The 19973-nt window shown below is 37.6% G+C and overlaps 2 protein-coding genes across 5 annotated transcripts; both read right to left on the minus strand.

Annotated features, from left to right (window-relative positions):
- Positions 1-246: 246 nt before the first annotated feature.
- Positions 247-15123, minus strand: LOC106916926 (uncharacterized). 2 transcript variants are annotated; one of them, XM_014985542.2, is made up of 23 exons: positions 15000-15123; positions 12728-12942; positions 12412-12635; positions 12247-12325; positions 12080-12147; positions 10876-10957; positions 10701-10777; positions 10271-10507; positions 10075-10147; positions 9925-9989; positions 9216-9377; positions 8262-8313; positions 8119-8174; positions 7747-7866; positions 7541-7633; positions 6808-6891; positions 5689-5761; positions 5569-5609; positions 5398-5484; positions 5130-5222; positions 3611-3692; positions 3477-3520; positions 247-3352 (listed from the first exon to the last, which is right to left on the minus strand). In XM_014985542.2, the coding sequence occupies exons 2-23, from the start codon at positions 12927-12929 to the stop codon at positions 3311-3313; spliced, it is 2136 nt and encodes a 711-aa protein (XP_014841028.2). In that variant the 5' UTR covers positions 12930-12942; positions 15000-15123; the 3' UTR covers positions 247-3310. The 2 variants fall into 2 exon arrangements, with proteins under 2 accessions (XP_014841028.2, XP_014841027.2); XM_014985541.2 differs by having other exon boundaries at positions 3611-3695.
- Positions 15124-15223: 100 nt separating this feature from the next.
- On the minus strand, positions 15224-19442 carry LOC106916930 (pyrin-like). Of its 3 annotated transcripts, XM_014985548.2 has the most exons (8): positions 19308-19442; positions 18485-18563; positions 18068-18411; positions 17890-17985; positions 16937-17164; positions 16689-16836; positions 16585-16611; positions 15224-16507 (listed from the first exon to the last, which is right to left on the minus strand). In XM_014985548.2, exons 3-8 carry the CDS (start codon positions 18395-18397, stop codon positions 15939-15941), a joined length of 1398 nt encoding a protein of 465 aa, XP_014841034.2. In that variant the 5' UTR covers positions 18398-18411; positions 18485-18563; positions 19308-19442; the 3' UTR covers positions 15224-15938. The 3 variants fall into 3 exon arrangements, with proteins under 3 accessions (XP_014841034.2, XP_087872327.1, XP_014841033.2); XM_088016201.1 differs by lacking the exon at positions 18068-18411; XM_014985547.2 differs by having other exon boundaries at positions 18068-18563.
- Positions 19443-19973: the final 531 nt, after the last annotated feature.

Here is a 19973-nt window from a genome sequence, read left to right on the forward strand (position 1 = left end):
TAATACACCACTGTATTACAATTTGTATTGTATTATTATAATAAAATTGTATTAAAAAGGGAGAAAAGGGTCACGGCCCCTTCTTGGGAAAAATGTTTTCAGTAATATCATATTTTTCAGGAGTTGCCACTGAAAGGATACAAAGAAGCCATTTAAACATTGAGCACAAATATATCTTCAAGCCCCTATGAGGTAAAAAGTAACTAAAGATACATCAACTACTAAAATAAAAACACTGGACAAGAGTTAGTTTTACAAACTTTAATATAAAACCTTTTTTATCTGTCATGTATAAGAACATACATGTGATCTTAAAGCCTTAAAAAGTGCAGCAACAGGAAGTCAGGTTATGTTTCTGGTAGAAAACACAATGGGAAAACTGCAAAGAAACAACGGGAAGCAAACAAGTAACATTTTTATAATGTGACAAAACATGGAGCAGCTCTAGGAACTGGAATACCTTTAGTAAGACATATAACCTTCAACACTGTGAGAAAAAAAGTTTTAACAGTCGAAATGTTCTAAACATTCATAGAAAGTAATGTTGTTCAGCATTCACCCTAATGTTCTGAAAGGCTTCTCCTTTGGTCAAAAACTAAAAAAAAAAAACTAAAAAAACTTTTGGTGCTTATTTCTTAAATAGTTTTAACAATCGCTAACTTCTTGTTTGAGTTAGGATGCTTTTTATTTTGGAGGGACAATTTCCTGTTTAACAGTTGGTGCAAAGACTCCAAAGACACATTGAGTTGTAAAGATTTTTAAATGTTTTAAACATTGTGTGACTTAAACTGTGCATTTTTTTTGATTGTGTGCAAAACTAAAGTTATTTGAAGTCGTAAACATTATTTTAATTTAAAATGGTAATTTCCAATATACTTAGAACAACAACCGTCTTCAGAAACGCAGTCGAACCTTAACAATGCCTACATGGATAATTATAAAACTGATAATGGTGCAGGTGACCATGATAATGTTGAAATCGCCATAGTAACTAATCCGCTACCACTCTTGTGAAACTGAATCGAGGCTTAATTGAGCCAGGACATTCAACTTCAACCATCTTCCTGGTTTTGTGAAGCAGCCCACTGATCATCAGTAAAACTCTTCTGTAACACCAAGTAAACAACTTGACCTAAGAATGAAAAAAAAAACAAACCACACCACTCCCACTCTGTATGGTTTCTCTTTCAAAGGAAATAGAAACCCAAGAACTCCGGCTGGTGCATGTTTGCACTGCAGAACGACAAATTACATAGAAAGCTGCTCTTGTTGTTGTTGGTTACCTAAGCATTCTTTTGGCGGTCTGATATGCCCAGACAATAACCCATCTGGTTCCTAGCAACTCCCTCTCTCAGTTGGAACAGGAAGCAGCTCAACCTGAGTGTCAGTGTTTTGGTTCAACTCCCAAAGTCAGATCATTCCTGCATGTGTGTACACGCTGACGCCTCTCAGCTCCTAATCTCTGTTGAGCCTCTGTATAAGTACCTAAAACCCACACAACCCATTTGTTTGCTTATTTTACTCAATTAAAAGCATCAGAAGTTGCATTAACTCCCATTCAAACCAGCAGGGGAGTTGGGAAGCTGTCAAATACCTACACAGCGATGATCTCTGCACTGTTTTCAATTAAACATTTGTTACAACGTGTCTGTGAACACATGCTGTACCTTGATCACAGAAAGCAGCTGAAACACTCTTCATTCAATTTTACGATGTTCAAAGGAGACTTTTAAATTTACGAGACAGAACATTTTTAGTAATCTTTGTCGGTATCCATTGAACAAGGACCACAGTAAAGTATGCTGTTAGCCAAACCATCAACAAGGAATATCAAAGCACAGTGTAAGCGTGCTAATGTTAGCTTAGCCTAGCACCACAATGCATTTTTTTTGTTGTTGTTTTTTGTTTTGAGTGTTGTCATATTTGTCAATTCTGAAATGAGTCAACCAGAAAGGGATGGTTGAGGTGTCGTAATAGTAGCCACCATGCTGCTTGATAGATATTTACCAGATTTCACTCCAGGGTTTCCCCCAGTGTATTATAAGCCTGGCGGCCCGCCATGTTTCACTAGCTAAATCCTAGATATTTATTTATATCTAGGAAAATAAAAATAAATTTTTTATTTTTTATTTTTTTTAAAGCCGGGCTGCTAGCATCTCTTTTGCTCTTAGCATTTCACTAGCAGAGCAGATTTATTCCTAAAGGATAGGTTTATAAAATATAGGTTTATAGTTTATGCATTTAAACCCGACAACGTGCGGTCTAACCACACAGCTGGCGCCTCTGCGCTTTGCCTCACCCGCTGCCGCTGCTTTACCTCAGTGGGATCGCGCGCGCCTCCTTTCACTCAAACTGGACACAGGCTGACGTGTATGGATATTTACATCAACTTACTGTGAGGAATTATGATCCTTTGGAGAAGTAAGACTTTAAAACCCGCCGCGTTGCTAAGCGTGGGGGGAAACCCTGCACTCCTTTTGCAAATTCAGTTTTATTTTCCTCTCTTTTCATCCACTCTATTATGAAACAAGAGCGAACGATACTTGATTGTTGTTTTTACCTTTCAAAAGATTTTTAGCTAATGCAAAACAATGCAAAACCAACCGCAGGCTGTTAGCATTGAGCAATCATCTATACAGAAACATGAAAAGAATGCTTTCATGTAGTTTTCTTGATGAGTCTTTTTACATTTGGATATGGATTTTTTTTTAATAATGATTTGATTCTTCTGTTCTTATCACTTTGTAAACATTTTTTTTAGGAATATAGTTTAATACATATGTTCTTTCTTTCTGGAAATGTAAACGTCTCCACCCCTTTAATTAGTCCTGGTGGGAGCCAATCCCTTAAAAGCCAGGTGGTTCAGATGACAGGGAGTTTCTCCCTCCTCTTGTTTGACTGCATGACATGCTGTAAAATGGACTGAGGTGTGTGAAGCTGGAGATAAAGAAGCAAGTTGAGTGCTCTAAAGCTGCTGGTTTCAGTCTGATCTTTGGTCGCAAACTAACACTCTTACTTGTAGCAGTCAAATTATTTTCCATTTTTACTAGAATAGAACCTGATTGTCTATTAAATGCTCAAGCTACTATAACAGTTTCTCTCCTTTCTCAAAGATTTCCATTCTGTCCAAAACTATGAGGTTGTTGTACCAAAAGTTAGCCTCTGTGTATACATTTTAAAAATAGTTGATATGGGATGCTTACTTGGAGAGATACTCTTGGAAATGCTTAATTCTCTACTTCAAAACTTTTTACAGTAATACTTGGAGACTTTTAATTTTGTTTCTCTCTTTTAGTTGGACAACTTCTCCCTACATGGTCTTAGTTGAAAACATCCGAGCCAGGTCCTTCACCTGAAACACATAAAGCAATAAGTCCTTCTGATGGCACCATAAACCTAGCAACACGCAGGATAGACGGAAAAATATGGCACCAGAGTCTAAAGTGCGGTTAGAGTAGGCTGAAGTGATGTCTCACCTTTGACCTAGTGGACAAACCTGCGACCTGAGACGATTCATCTGCTGTAGCCAAAAATCAGAAAGTCATCGTGATAGACCTGAGAGTAACAGCATTTTTGAAGATCTGGGATTATTTAGCAGAGGTTTACATACAGGGTCTGTGTTCCTGATGCATGGTGGGCTTTACTGCTGCAGTTTTCATTTCAGAAGGGGTACATGTTGAGTCTGGTAACTTCTGCTGGAAAACACAGATTAGACCAAATTAAGCCTCGGTATAAAACATTATTTATGTAACAAATAAAAAAAATCTTCCATTAAAAATGAAGTTACTGATAATCAGATGATCTGTATGGAACCACCATGTTTAAGATGAGCCCAATCAGAGGGCGAGTCTCTTCAGCAAACGAGTTGAATGTAGAAAAACGCAACACATGGTTTCTGTTTCAAGGAAACTAAACACTCCAGGAAGTGCATATTGTTTGACGACTTCCATGGAAACCAGTTTTTATTTTTTATAGCTCAACCTTTCCTGTTGTGGTTTTACACACCCAGACACCAGCTGGCCCAGTTGTTAACCAGCAGCTTCAACTGTTGCAACAAGAAGAGCTCAGGGCCTCAGGGTGTCGGCTCCACCAAGATAAGACTTCAATATTATAATATTCACTATTACATTTTTCAAAGCGGCACACGTGCTGAAAAACCATGTTTCTGTGACGCTGGACCTCTGCATGTGTGTACACACCTTGTCTTAACTCCGTAAAGGCCACTAATGCCACAAGACAATATTTTCATTAAAATGTTTCAACTCTGCATTAATATTCAGTGACCCTGAGTTAGAAGCCATTTTGGTATCTATGTAAAATGTTTAAAGGTTGGTATATTGTTTTATAATGTAATTATTCTTTAAACTTCTTCACAGCTTTCTCCCTGACCTGTCTGCTGGCTTATCTGTTCATAAACATCAGCTAATGCTAAAGCACTAATCAAACATTACTTCAGCTAATGCTAAAGCACTAATCAAACATTACTTCAGCTAATGCTAAAGCACTAATCAAACATTACTTCAGCTAATGCTAAAGCACTAATCAAACATTACTTCAGCTAATGCTAAAGTGCTAATCATGAACAGTATTTCCGCTAGTGATAAACCACTACACCAACACAGTATTTAGCGGAAGACAATGCTAACACGCTAAATACCAGTTCAAATTAAATATGCCAATGAAAGACTACAACTCATGAGCACTAATATCATTTTAAATTACAAGTTTGGTGAACATTTGATTTAAGATATATTTATGTTTATATCTCATTCTCTACTGTCTATCCTTTTATTTTTGTTCTCATATGTTTCTTGTTTAAATTTGACTGTAGAAATGAATTTAGGGAAGCTAAATGTGTTAAACGTTTTCAAAGTTGGCAAAAGTACTTTATCATAAAAAAATTGCTCAGCTATTAACACATTAGTTTTCTTTCTTCATATCTATAAGCATCTTAATTATTTGCAAAGTCAGTAATTTAAATGAGGAAGCTGATAAAGATTCACCTCTAGACCACAGAAGTTACAAATTGATATAAAAAATTTGCAAATTTTACACAGAAGCAAAGAAGTTAATGCATCTTACTATTAAATTTATAGACTGAGATCAGAAAATAAGAAAAATACAGGTACCTGTGCTCGTTGTACTCTGTCATCATTCTCCTTCTTCTGACCTATTGCATCCGTGGATGTGGCTTGTAAAAATCTTTGAGCCAACTGTTTTACCTGTAAGACATTGAACTTCTCAGTAGGTACAGCAACAACAAAAATGGAGTAAAAGGTACCAAATCTACCTACAATGCAGTAGCAAGTAGAAGCAGGAAAATCATTATTCAACTAAAAGAACAAAGTAACAAATCTCTCTCTCATCTGGTAGCGGATACAGCTTTAAATGAAGCACCTGTAATGGTCTGTGTTCTAGGCCACGTTTCTCCTTCGGCCCGGCCGCCGCTTCCTGCGTCGAAAACATCTGAGCCAGTTCCTTCACCTGGAATGCATTCCATGAAAAGAAAAATATCAACGTGGAAGTTTGTTTCCCTTTACAAGACACTCAGCAAGGAACCCGTCGTACCTTCATGTTGGTGGGAACGTCAGGCTTTGCTGCTTCACACACTGCAGAGAACAGAAAGAGGACGCTAGCTAACTTCAATTTCTAGAGCAATCAGAAATCATTCTGAGGAGAGATACTTACACGATGATGGATCCTCCTTCTGTGGCACTTCTGCTGCTGTTGGAGTTATGTCAGGTTTTACGCCTGTTGCACGCTGTGATAAATAAAATAAAACATTTATTGTGGTAAATTATTTTTGATATCAGACCTACAGGTGGGTATTACGTAGAGGACTTGAATCAGGGCTAATTGCCCCTTTAGGAGACACATTTGTAGCAAACTTTAACGTTCTGACTGATGTTTAAAGATGTTGCTTTAATATTCCCAAATAATGTTCTTTCATCATGATGTTATTTGTCTTGTGTAGTGCACCAGTTCCTCTAACATGAAGCTACCACATCGTACGTCAAAGTTGTATCGTAAAACAGTTTGAATTTTTTTAGCTATTATTCTAGAAGTTTTGATTTTCAAAAGACTTTCTTACTTTCATATTAAAACTTTTAGGCTACTATTTAAATATAAAATTGATCATATGTCATTTTGTAAAGAAAAAATTTATAGAATTAGATAACTGACATTATTATTATTGTTATTGCTTGTTTAGTTGAAAGATAATTGCTTACTTTGGAAAACATGTTCAGAAAACTTAGAATAGCAACGCACTGTTATGCATTCAGTCCTTAGACACCTTCATACCATGTAATCAGTTTTATACTATATAGCCACTTATCTTGTACTTGTGTATACTCTGGTTATCACACTGTCTCTCTTTATCTTTTTACAATGTGTAATGTGATATGCGTAACACTTACAGATGCCGTAGGATACCTGAAGTTCCCACGGAAATAATGCAGTACTATCTTATCGTGCGCAGTCATAAACATGACTAGGTACACGAAGAGCACAACTTTTGGCAGCCATGTTGGATTGAGTCCAAGTCAGGCATGTCCTAGTATCTTTTTTTAGGGCTCAGAATTGAACATTTTACTGACAACTGATAACTTATGAGCTCTAGTTTTATCAAGCACATTCCATCAAATCAACATTACGCAAACAGAAAAAAAAAAAAAGTGAAAATAAAGTTGATATTCAAAATTGGTACATGCCATTAAAATTAAAATCCCCCCCAAAGAGGCATTAATATGGATAATAACATAATGCCATAACTCATATAAGCTCACAGAAGCATGGTGTATTCACCTTCTCCTTCCTGTCTTCCACCTTTGGTTGGACTCTAGTTTCCCGAGCCGGCATGGCAGAATGTCTTTGAGTGAGAATCTTCACCTGAAAGATTCAATGCCGCCGAGTATAATTCATTACAAATGAGCACAAATGTTCAGCAAATGTGGTAAAAAACACAATCTTGCAACTGCGGCATTTCCATTAAATAATGGAATTAAAATCAGACATGAATAAGCTTATTCACACAATAAAGTTACATGAGCCGTATTCATAATTCAGCCATCAGAGGAGACGTCAGCATCTTATTCAGGCATTGTCGAGACAAGCCCCACTTACTTGGGAGAAGCTACGTATTCAGCGTTTTGGGGAAATTGTAGTCAGTGATTTTTACAGAAAGGAAGAGCTGTGGAGTCAACACTTTTGAATGATACACAATTTTTTGTGAACTGAGCGATGCTGAGAGAGGTCTGGTGGAGAAAAACATTTATCCTCTACCACTTCCTGTCATCTTCTTTGTCATTTCCACCAGTAGTAACATCTGGCTGTTGATTGTGTGATGTTTCCATTACAGTTGTGTGAAATACACTAATTTTGATGCAGTTGGAAAACGACCTGATCCCAGTGCAAAAACGTAGCGAAAAATGTGCATTCTTCATTTTTGGAATTTCAATTTTTGCCATTCTATAGTTAATGGACTCACAGCACTTACAGACCCAGACTCAAATGGTAAAGAAAAAACAAACAAACATACTACTCGTGGGTGTTCTGATGCGGGTTCCTCTTTCGTTCCTCCTGTGTTCTCCTGGGCTGCTGAGACGGAAAACATCCGCACCAGTTCTTTCACCTGAAATAAGTAGAACGGTGAGACCTGGAGTCGAGGAGACAACTTTAACACAAACCTAACAGATTTCCAGTGGAAAACTGTCCTATATTTTTACCAGGTGTAAAGCTCTGTACCTTCATTTCCCTGTTGGTTCTTTCCAAGTCATTAGTAATGTTTCGCCCACTCAGCTGCCTCACTTGAAATGAACGCAAGTTCCTTTTCGGTGGCACCACAGGGGGCGCTGCTCGGCTCACCTGAAAACATGTAGAGTAAGCCACTGAAAATAAATACTGTGACAACAAGTGGCATGGAAGTAATGGTAGGGATTTTGTGAATTAATTGAACTTTCGATTGAAAATGGATTGAAACTGGATCTGTTATCATATAAATCTGTAATTTTATTTTTGAGCAGTATGACCCACCCTTAGGTAGAAAAAAACAAAAATGGTTATGAAGGGTTGAAAAAGTGTAGAAAAAGTAAGACTTTGCTAAAGATTATTTCTCACCTGCTCAGAAGACGTTGCTTTTGTGTCTGGGGGGTTTCGTAATGAGTCGGGCGGAGCTGTGAAAGAGGAGAGTCACAATGAATTTTATTTTCTAAGCCGCTGACTTTGTTTTGATGCTGAATGCCTGATCACTTTCCACATACGTGAGTTTTTCTCCTCCACTGTTGAGCTGACTTTTGTTGTTTGTCTCACATTCTGCCACATACAAGATACACAGAAGATGTTAAATGTGGGAAAAACAGTGAAGAAGATGCACGAAAACTGTATATAGCAGAAAATCCAACCTACTTGACAACAGAGTGGAGGAGTGAGAATTTCTGCCATCTTATTGGGAGAATACATCTCCACTCATTTCACAGGTTTTTTATTCTATGTATTATGTAAGGTAACATTCAAAAACTTCGCATGACTTGATTTAATTTAAACATATTTGACTGCCAGCCCAGTTTAGTAGTTTGCAGTGAATTTATTTTACGATCTTCAACATTCTAATTGGGATTTTATGACTGACCAACACAAGGCACATTATTAAAAAAAAATAAAATCAAACTCTGACAAGTGTAGCATGTACTATAGAGGCAGAATACAACAACAGTATGTGCAATATTCATACCACAAGGATTTTTTTGGAGTGCAATAATTGCTGGTTAACATATTTCAAATGTTATGAACTATGATTTTACATGCTAATGTTATATTTAGCCAACTGGTTGATAAATCCTAACAATCACAGAGTGATGGAGGCACAGATGGTTTTAAAGTTTTCTACGTCTTTAGCCCTGATGTATCTACAGTGTTCCTTGGTGTTCATAATGCTGTTTGTTCATTACTCTTTTCTTTTAAAGCTATAAAGTATTTGAGATTTGAGCAGTTTTAACATGTAAAAAGTTCACTTTCCTCTTTGACTGTTGGTTTAGCAGGAAATTAATCTGTTGCATGAAAGCGAAGACACAGAGTGTTGACTTCTACAGGTAGAATGGGATTAGTAAAAAAAAATCCTAACTGTCCTTTGGAGTTTTGCAAACCTTATTGCACAGTAATCTAGCAAAGGTTGTTTAGTATGCTGATGATGTTACATCAATCATCAAATACTGAACCTGCACCAGTTCTTCTTTCTTGTCATCTTTCCTCATTTCTCCATCGGCGCTGGCTGAAGCTCCTTCAGCTTTCTCTGGTGTTCCAGTGAGTAAGAGTAAGCTCTTCCTCTTAGCTGGAACCGGAGGTCGAGTTGTTGAGGATTTGCGGACAGATTCATTTCTCTAAAAAAGAGACGGATCAATGCAGTTTCATTGCAAATGATTCAGTCATAAATCAGTATAAAAATATTGCTCAATTTCTCTTTCAGTCAAATGCGTTTTTTTCTTGTTTTTGGGAGGAGGAGAACGGGCGAGTGCAACCTCTTTTTTTTTTTTAATGATGTGATTTTTTTTTTTTTGAGGGGTTCTTGCTTCATTTTCTAAATTCCCAATCAGCTTCAATCTCCAGTCAACTTTACAATTATGCCATTATTCTGAATGAAATTAACACCATCCTAGACCAAAAAAGAAAATTCTAGACTGTAACTTGATGCCATCATCTTCAGAAAGCCACATTTTTTCACAGAATGCTTCACATAAATTATTGAAACTTGCCCGTTCAATCATGTTCTGGTATCTGGGTAATGTTGGGTTTTCTGTTGCTTTACTACACCCACTTATAAATCACTTGTCATGTAGATGTGTAACTACATCTGGTTAGTGAAAACCTGTGTATAATACAAAACTGAAAGAAGAGAAGAGACGAGTTGGTAAGGAGGTAATTGTTTACCTGCTCAGCAGCTGCTGTTTTGGTTTCCGTGGGTTTCTTGAGTGGGTGTTGTTGGGTTGGAAGACCTGGAAGAAAAAGAGTCAGGTAGTTAGTTTCAATTTCGTGACTCTTCGGTCCACTCTGCTGTTGTACAAATCATTTTATACATACGTGAGTGGTTCTTCTCCACAGATTCAACTTTTATTACTGAGTTGTTTGAGATCCTTGATGATTCATCCACAGTCTGACTCATAGATATGCACAATTAGATCATACAGACAGAGTTTGCAGTTGGACCTATTTGCTGATGGTTTTGGATGAAATTATTGTAACACACATAAAATTGAAAAAAAAAAAATGGTTTTACCTCGCGAGCAGAGTTCACCATTTTTTCATCTCTCCTCTTTTTATATTTTTCTAAGCAGTTTTGAATTTCTTTCAGCAGCTGAGACCTTGGCGCTTCTTGTCCCGATGATGGTAACAGTGAATCCTTCTCTCCGTCCGGGACTTGGAGAGAAGGCGTTGGTGTTCTTGGATGTTCGCTAAAAGATCTGTATCGATCCTCCGGTTGGACGGCTGGAACTTCGCCGAGCCAATGGTTCATCTAGAAGGTTGGAAATTATTTAAATGTTCACAAAAATATTCCCAATGTAAGAACAGTGCATTTTAGGCTTTTGCAAAATGTAAGAGAAATACAGGAAGAATTTGTCTTAGATATGTAAAAACCAAAAAAAAAGAGAAAAAAAATGTAACTGAAGAATTTGTATCAAAGTGGATAGCAAAATTTCCAGCTTTACTTGCAAATAAAGCGGGGACTCATCCCTCACATCCCAGATGCGGTTATCTGGGTATCTTGGAATACACACTTCCAGAGCTGCAAATAAAACGATGAAAGAAGAATTAGATTTTACTTTCAAGCTTAATTTTCCTTTTTATTCTCCGAAATCATGGAGCAGAATGCTCGAGGCGTACGTGACACGGGCTCCGCCTTGATTCTGGATGCTGCTGTTACATAGTTATCGCAGCTGACGGCGCTCCAGTACTCCTCATCAGTCTGGAGAAAGAAAACATACAAAATGTTTTTTTTTTAAATGTGTTACTGTAACAGTAATGACAACTTTTATCACCTCCGCCTTAACTTAAACTGTAAGTCATATGTGTTTTTTTTTTTTTTTGGCTAACAACAAACACTTTTCGGAAGTATTTTATGTGTCCACGCTCACTGAATCCTGTTAACTCACGATACGTGGTTTAAGACTTGCACAGTAGGGCAAACCCATTAAAAAGCCTGAAAATATAAGATAAGATAAGATAAGATAAGATATTCCTTTATTAATCCCGCAGTAGGGAAATTTACATTGTTACAGCAGTACAGAGGACAGAGCAGAACCAATATAAATATGTACGCATACGTGCGTTATAAATTCGGCGGGCTTGTCTGGTCAACACATTATTTTGTTTTTTTTGTTTTTTTGTCCCAGTACGCCACTGGGCAGTAACTCAGCACTCCAAACAATTTGAAGAATAAAGCACAAAACTTCATGGTATTGTTTAGTTGTAATTAGATACAATGCTGGTGGTGAAATAAATCAATAAATTAGCTGATACCCTTTTAAACAGAGAAGGCAGTTTGTTTAAAAGAGCACAAGCGTCCAGCTAATGTTTTATACTTAGCTTCAGCCACTAGCAGCTAGTAGCAACTAGAAGAGAAAAAGCTGCTTGTGTACGTTCCTGTTTTTGTACATAGTGGTGACAAAATCCCTTCAAAAAGCCTTACTTGTACAGTTGTAAGTTACAATCGTTCAGCTTTAAGGGTTTGTCTTGGTATAAATGTCCCTCTCTTACTTCAACTGCCTTCTGCTCACTTTTCATCACGTCTGAGACGTTGTATTTGACTCACAATTCAAAAAATAAAATCCTGGTGATTAAATAATAGTTAATAATAGGTTTATTTTCAACTTCCTATGACAATACTTTATTATAACCAAGATAATTAATAAAACCAGCAACTATTTCATCCCAGACAAATAAAAGTTAAGCACTCCTAAGCCAACAAGGTATTGGGTAAATAATCTTTTACTGTTTTGTTATTTTTTTTACCTCTGTGATCAATTGTCTTTAATAATTTAAGTGTCTTTGACAGCTAAATAATCAAAGCTTAGTGCTTCGTCTTTACCTTTAAAGGTGTGAAGCGTTCCTCCAACTGATGGCGGGACTTTGACCTTGTTGCTTTTTGAGAAGAGGCTACAGGAAATGCAGGAGTGACGAGGAAAAAGGAAACGCTGAGATTAAACAAGAATTTGGCTAATTGCTATGTGGGCCAAATTGGACCATGACATATACCTGACTTGTTCTCTTTTTTGACCTTTGCTGCTGAGGTGGGGTTACTGAAGTTTCTCATCCTTGGTATTTCTGGGGAATTCTGTCAACGGGAGAAGTTTAATTTAGGAGTTAGAGATTTTTCTCACTAAACTGACACTGTTGCTGTTTCAATCGTCATTTGTATACCTCCTCCTTCGTATTAGCTTTCTTTGAAACAGGAAGTTTTTTGTTATCTAGTTGTGGTTTCCAGTGGTCCCTCCAGGCACTCTGCTCTTCCTTGGGAATCCTCACCCCCTTCGGCGTGCAGCCCATCATTCCTTGGTGGGTCCTCAAGCCGTGATAAGTCGTCATTTTCTTCCAGCCGCAGTGGCACGTCTGGAGGCTCATGTCTGAATAATAATTTGAACTTTCTGTCCATGACATAATTTCAAGAGTCATTTATCAGTTTTTGAGTTACCCCTCTGTTCAAAAACAATCTTGAGACACAATTTGGACAGCCCACCGATTTTGACAGTGTTCCGGACTTCCAGCTTGTAACCCAAGTTAACGTTTGTCTGTCCTCCGAGGTTCCACGCGTACTGCTGCTGAGGTTCTGCGATCCTCACACCCCTCGGTGTGCAGCCCATTCTGCCCTGGTGGACCCTCAGACCGTGATAGGTCGTCACTTTGGTCCAACCACAGCAGTCGCAAACCTGAAGGCTCATTTCTGCAATCGGTCTTGAGGAGACATATTACGACAAAATTCCCATGCTGTTACTAATCGCCACAGCTTCAAACAAGAACAGATATGTTTTTGGCTTTTATTCATGACATTAATTAATCAGTCATGAGCACCTGTGTGTAATAATCCCAAGCCTCTGGTTGTGAAGTTGGATTACATCACAATTCTGTTACAAATATCACTTAATAACAAACCCTTTTCAATTTATCCAAAAAATAAAATACTTTGTGGATGCGATGTGTATTATACAAACATGAAAATTATATTGTTGAAAACAAGTTCTGAAGTCAAAATTTTATAACTTTTATTGTCAGCTTGTATGTTTACTAGCCTGGTTAAGCCTTCTCCTACGCTATTAGATTCATTCAGAGGGTCTGGGCTCTCAGCTATTGACAAACAATTTCTTCCTGGATGGATGGACCAATCGTTAACATTTACCCATGATGTATGTAATGCTCCAGTTGCTATGAAGTTTACCGGAAATTGTAATGTAATGTACGAAGAGACATTTGAGGAGCTGAGCGAGGCAGCTGTTAATGTTAATTCAATATTTGGAGACATGACCAACACAGAATGAGGGGTTAAATGGTAAATGGACTGAACTTATATAGCACTTTTCCAATCATTTTTGACCACTCAAAGCATTTTACACTAGAGTCACATTCACCCTCATACATTTATACACCGATACACAAATCGTTAGACAATTTGGGGCTAAGTGCCTTGCCCAAGGGCACATTGACACGTGACAGGAGGAAGCTGGAATCGAACCTACAACCTTCCGATCGCAAGATGACTACTCTACCCACAGTCGCCCAAGTTTCATTTACTTCCTCTGCTACCACTGCTAAAACTATGACAGGCAGGCTATAATTCTAAAACACTGCAGAAAATCAACATCATCATTCACTACTTGTCTTTCTGTTCGCTGATTGGCTCAGTAGAAAATCTACCAGAGAAATCCACTTCAATGGGAGAAAGTCCAGACAAAGCATTTAAGGGATGTGAGAATCTAGTGGCGTTGATTAGGAAGGAAATGGCCAGACTAAGAAAAGACAGGGATGGTCAAATATTGCCCTAAATTAATGTGGCTTCTTGAGTCCTTTGACAAACCTTTTTAACATTTATAATTGATGGCATTTCTGATAGTGCAATGTTTTATGTTCTAACAAAACAGATTGTAATATCAATTTGCCGATTGCCATAAAAATGATCACATTCATACAAAATAGATGAATTTGTATGAATAACTTGATATGTATATTCTAATGACATGATATATTGGTCAACTATATTGGACTAACATGAAAAGTATGAGCTGTGTATATACCACATCTATATTACCAAAGCAGGTGGCAACATAAAGAGAACTAAGTAAAAACCAATTGTGCTACCAGTAGTAAACACACATCATGATCCAGTGAGTTTGAAGTGAAAATAAAAAAAGAGGAAGAAGAAATTGTACAGCGTGCACCTGAGATCACCATAAGTGTTGCAGAAAAGGGAAATGAAGAACAAAGAAAAGCATAATGGCTGCCCAGTCCGAGGTAGTTGGATTTACAGAGCATCAATTCCTTTATAGGGCAATTTATAAATGTAAAGTTAATGATCCCATTATCTGCCTCTTCCCACATAAAAATTGCTTGTGAATTATTTGAGGAAAATTAAGTGAAAATCCCTTCAACGACCACATTTCTGTTGTACAAGTCTGCAAAGCAGAAACACTGACTTCCTGTACAAGTCCTCCTGATAGTCGATAACGGGTTCACGCTTTAATAAGCAAATATTTAAAAAATATAGATAATGCTGCGTATTAATCAACTTGGAGTAAAACACACACAGTCACACACACACCACACACACTCTACATACACACACACACACACACACACACGCACACACGCACGTACACACAAACGCAGTTAATGTTAAAATTGAACCGCAAGATAAAGTTCCAGTCAAGCTTGACTGATAACCTGCTGTCTGCATATGCTGGGTTCATTAAACAGCTTCAAAAATGACGCAATTTTCATAAATATTATAAAATTCTTACCTCAAACTTCCTCTCTTTGCTGTTTCCGCTCGAACAATAAAACGTTATTTCTTAACGTGACGCTGCCTAACGGCTTGTTGTGCTTTCAGTTTCGCTTCTGCCTAAACATTAAGATGAGCGAAACCCGCCATCCGTCCCCCATCTGTCTGGGCCACCAGAACCACATGATGAGACTTTCAAAGATACTGGGAAAACTCGTAAGCTTAAAACAAAAGTCAAAAGTCTTTTTCTTTTTTAAGAAACAAACTTTATTTGCGATTTTAGGCGATTTTACAAAACATATTAGGTTAAGATTATGTGTATTGAATAATAGGTGGTTACTTTTTTACCCACTGTTTTTAATTGACAGCCAAGATTATGCTAATATGTTGTAGCAAAAGTGTAAAGGCTAAAAAAAAATCCTCAAACAAAAACTAAATGTCCTTTTTACCCCCATCAAATGTTATCTTCAGATTTGTAAAATAATGGCCTAAATGATGTAGGCCATTATCTTAGGAAGATGACAATATGTAAAGATACAAAGATTATATATATATATATATATATATATATATATATATATATATATATATATATATATATATATATATATATATATATATATATATATAATTTTTTAAATAATTTAAAAAATTTCTGCATTATTTTTCTACAACATTACATCCACCCATTGTTGACTGAATACACTGCAAACAGTGATTAATGAAAAGTTATGGGGGAAATTAAGAAATTAGCATTATAAATTAAATTTTTGTTCTTTACTTCAATTTTACATTTCTACCAGTAAATGAGGGAAAAGTACTTGTGTTGAAGTGAAAGGTCATACATTGTTGCATTCAGGTCTTACCTTTGTTAAAAATGCCCATATTGATAATTCAGACTTGACCTGAGTTAATGTGATGTTACAGGAAGTTGTGAAGTGAAGAAGTTGAAGCTGAACTAAGAATTGAGTCCATTATCCATTTCTGAATGTTGACCGGTAGAAATAATCAAAGCTTCAGAGTTCATCTCACCCTGTTTATAGTGAGGGCTGAAATACGGGTAGATCTCATCTCTGAATGAACACTCAGTGAAAGAGTAAATATGGGACCGAGTTGTCGCATCATAAAAAGAGACCAAACCTTCCTTGTAGTCCACAAACACCCCCACCTTAATGGGTTTTCCTTCAAGGAAAAGACAGGTGGGTGGTGCTGTCATGGCGGCGTAGTTCTCCGCTTCATAATGTACCAGAACCCAGTAACCCTTATCTGGGCTCAGCGTCAGTTTCCCTTTACGGTCGGCGCTGCCTCTGGCTACGCCTAGATCCCATCCGGTCTTGTTGTTGACCTCCACCTCCCAGTAAGCCTTCTCAGAAGTCAAGCTGTTGAGTCCCAGGATGCTACCAAACACATCGAATCTCTTCGGTGAATCAGCCACTTCCTGGTTTTCTCCTCCATCTCGTACTTCCTTTCCATCAGGTGAAAGTACGAGACGTCGGTGTGCGGTCTCTGGGTCCAGCTTTATGTCCACTGTTGAAACATTACAAATAATTTCAGGATGTAAACCATAGCTTTATGGGAAACGTTAAGTTGGATATATAACACACCTGTGAACTTTTGGATTCTCTTCAGTTCTGTAAAGAAGAGGACAGGTTTTACTGAACAGTACTCTAACAATTTCCACTTTCACAAACAAAAAGACACCTCTTACCAGTGGTGACCAGCTTCTCCAGCTCTTGCTGAATATCTTTAATCATAGTTGTTGTGGTTCCTCTCACGGAACCAAATGCCAGTGAAGTGTCAAGTTTTACATCAGTCCAGTTTTTCATATCATCCTGGATGGAAATTGATGGATACCTCTGTAGAGAGTTGGAAGAAAACATACAAAGGAAACAGTCCAGATGAAAATGACTGTGTTGTCGACCACACTAACTCAAAAGCAAGGTTTCCAGACTAGACCTGTAGGAAATGGATGTGATCCTCAAGTGCAGATATGTTGTCCAGTTCAGCGATTGTTGTCTCAAGTCTGTTGATTTCAGCTTCCAATTCGTCTTTCAGCTCTTTTGCTTCTTTTTCTAGCGCATGCCTCCTGTCTTGTAGCGGTTTCACTACTTTTGCATTGGCTGCCTCCACGATGGCAATCACAGCAGTGAACACTGCCTCAATGTCCCACCACTCAAGCTGCTCCTGAAAATGAGTATAACCAGTCATGACTTTGCAATATGTGGTATTGACGACGAATACTCATTACAAAAGCCAATTCTACCTCGACTCGAAAACCCTGAAGATTCTAAAGATGCAGCAAAAAATAGTTTCAAGCAGTCAGAGCTTTGGATAGTAAGTCATAAATCTGAGTCCAAGTTGAACATTTGTGTCATTTCATACAAGGTGCTCTCAGGCTGAAACGCACATGGAGCAAACTGGTTTGTAGATTACCTAAGTATCACACCAGGTTTGTTTCTGTCACTGCGTTTCTATTCCAAATGCAGTGACATTCTGCTGAAGTTGAAAAAACACAATTTAACAACTGTGATGTTTCCATTGTGAGATGCACTTAAAATCACACATTAATGAGTTTGACGTGACGAATCATTAAAAAACATGCCACACCGTCATCCTCATACCACTTCCTGTTGTCATCTTCTTATTTTCTGCCTGTAGTAACATCCGGTTGTTGATCACATGACTTGTATGGTGCAAAAAAAGTGTTTCCATGACAGTTTGCACAATGCAAAAACACTTGTTTTTCTTAATTGGCGTATTTCACTTAAGAGAATTAATTCCAATTTGCACAATTTTAAAATCAATGGAAACACAACTAGTGGCTCTGTAATTGCATATTTTAATGAACTGGTGTGATTGGGTGTCTCATCTAGGATCACAAACGTTGGCCTGTTTTGAGGCACATGTACCTTGCAACTCTTCAGAGCCTTGTTGATCTCCACCATCTTTGTTTTTCTCATCATAACTCTTTGTTGTAATGTCGTCTTGGTCCACTCAAGTTCAGCCTACAGGTACAGAGAGAAAACATTTTCAAAGCTTAACATTTCCTTTCACTCAAGAAATGGTGATAGGCTTAACAGATAAGACCTTCTTCTTTTGGCATTCCTCTTCTGTCGAAACAACTTCCTCTTGACCTCCTTCGATACATCGAACACAGATGCACTTCTGCTGCTTCCTGCTGTACAGCTCAAGTGAGTGTCCATGAGTCAGGCAGGCCCTTGCATCTAAATTCTTCACTGGTTCCACCAGCTTGTGGCCCTTCAATCTTTTAGCTGAATAATGATTCTCCAAGTGGGGCGCACAATATGAGGTGAGACACACCAGGCAGGACTTCTCAGCCTTCAGCTTTGGTTCGGTGCAGATATCACAAGCAACTTCCCCAACCGTAGAATACTCAACGCTTTTTGTGCTCTTCATCTTTTGAGCTACATCTTCAGCAGAATATTGACATTAGGGATTTTCTCTCAATTCTTTGGGCAAGAAACGTGCAACGTTTAAACTGACCAGATGTAACGTTCTAGGGTCGTTCTCCAGGAATCACAAGTGTTGTGGTAGAGCCGTCCTTTAGAGGTGGACACCATGTCTGTTTAAAACAAGGTTGCATAGTTAAAATAAAGTCTGTTCATCTTTTGGAATCGAATAGAAAGTTGCATCAGAAAACAATTGTTTAATTGATAATTCACTGAGTTTTGGAGAATTGCATACTTCACCTGCATGCAATGTTGCAGCGTTTACTAGATTTCTGAATCCAACAAGCAATTACTAAAAGAGTTGCCTAAGTTCAAAAGTGAACATTAATACCTTGGCTTTTCTTTCCTTGCCACAAAATGTATTTTGAGAAATTAACAATAATAGGAGTACTCACACTTAAAGTATTAAGTTAAGGTTTCACTGTAATTCCTTTTACATTATCAAATCATTTGATTTGATCGTCTTTTCTGTGCAGGTTGAGTTGTTTATGTACATGTGAATTTTTATCAGACTTCTAAATTCACTTTTTAAATCCAAAACAGTCATTTCCTAAAAATAACAATTCTACGTATCTTAAACTAGAATCCTAAACCTCGTGACAGTTTAACCTCATGACAGCCCATCATGGTGATAAACCCGTTGTGTGAATTGCCCTTGATGGAGAGAGAACAACCATAGGGTTACTAGTTCATGATTGAAAATAATTGCCCAACTACTGACATGCTGCCTTGCACTGTAAAATCAACACTCGCTGCTAAAAATGTGGGACAGAGTATCAGTGTTAATCATATCCTTACAAGAAGCAAACACAACAGACTGATATGTACGTAAATACTGCAGATCCACAGACTTTTACCTTTTGGATGCAACTTTTGGACTTCCTTCCTTGGTGTGTGGGTCTCATTTCTGATCAAAAGTCCAGCCGGTGCCTTTTATTGAGAGAGCAAGGCCGGTACAAAAATAAATACTAAAATTATCTGTTTGCACGTGGTGGGGCGTGTTGCATGTTGAGCCACAGATAAGACTATGTGGGAGGAACTGATGGGCTCCAGAATGAGAGTTCATGTTTACTGAGTGTGTGCTGATTAATAGTGACACCAGTTTGACTTTAAAACTAGGTGTAAAGCTTCCTTTATCATGTTCAAGCCCAAAAAGAAGGTGAAACACCTATATTGACCAAAAAAGCATCATGGTTTCACTTTTTATTTCTCACTGAGTTATACAGCTTTATCACAGTGTTCAATCCAAGTTTGTCACTTTAATAACACTTTTTGTTTTTAAATACCTGAGTCATTCATTTTAAGTAGGTGTTGACAGCATTAAACATAATCAAAGTTTAAAAAAGGAATATCATGAGCATGGCTAAAGAAATGCTAGGCTAAAGATTTGAAATATTCCTTAAAATCATCATTTCTTTGAGATTGTTTACTTGTTCTGCTGGGTAATTAACTTCTTGCACTTATGTTTAAATTTTAATGGAAATAGCCATTAAAATCACAAAATAAGTGGGAAAAAATCTTTA

The sequence above is a fragment of the Poecilia mexicana genome, unplaced genomic scaffold (assembly GCF_051168715.1).
Source record: "Poecilia mexicana isolate PSO_F unplaced genomic scaffold, ASM5116871v1 scaffold_18, whole genome shotgun sequence".
NCBI lineage: Eukaryota > Metazoa > Chordata > Actinopteri > Cyprinodontiformes > Poeciliidae > Poecilia > Poecilia mexicana.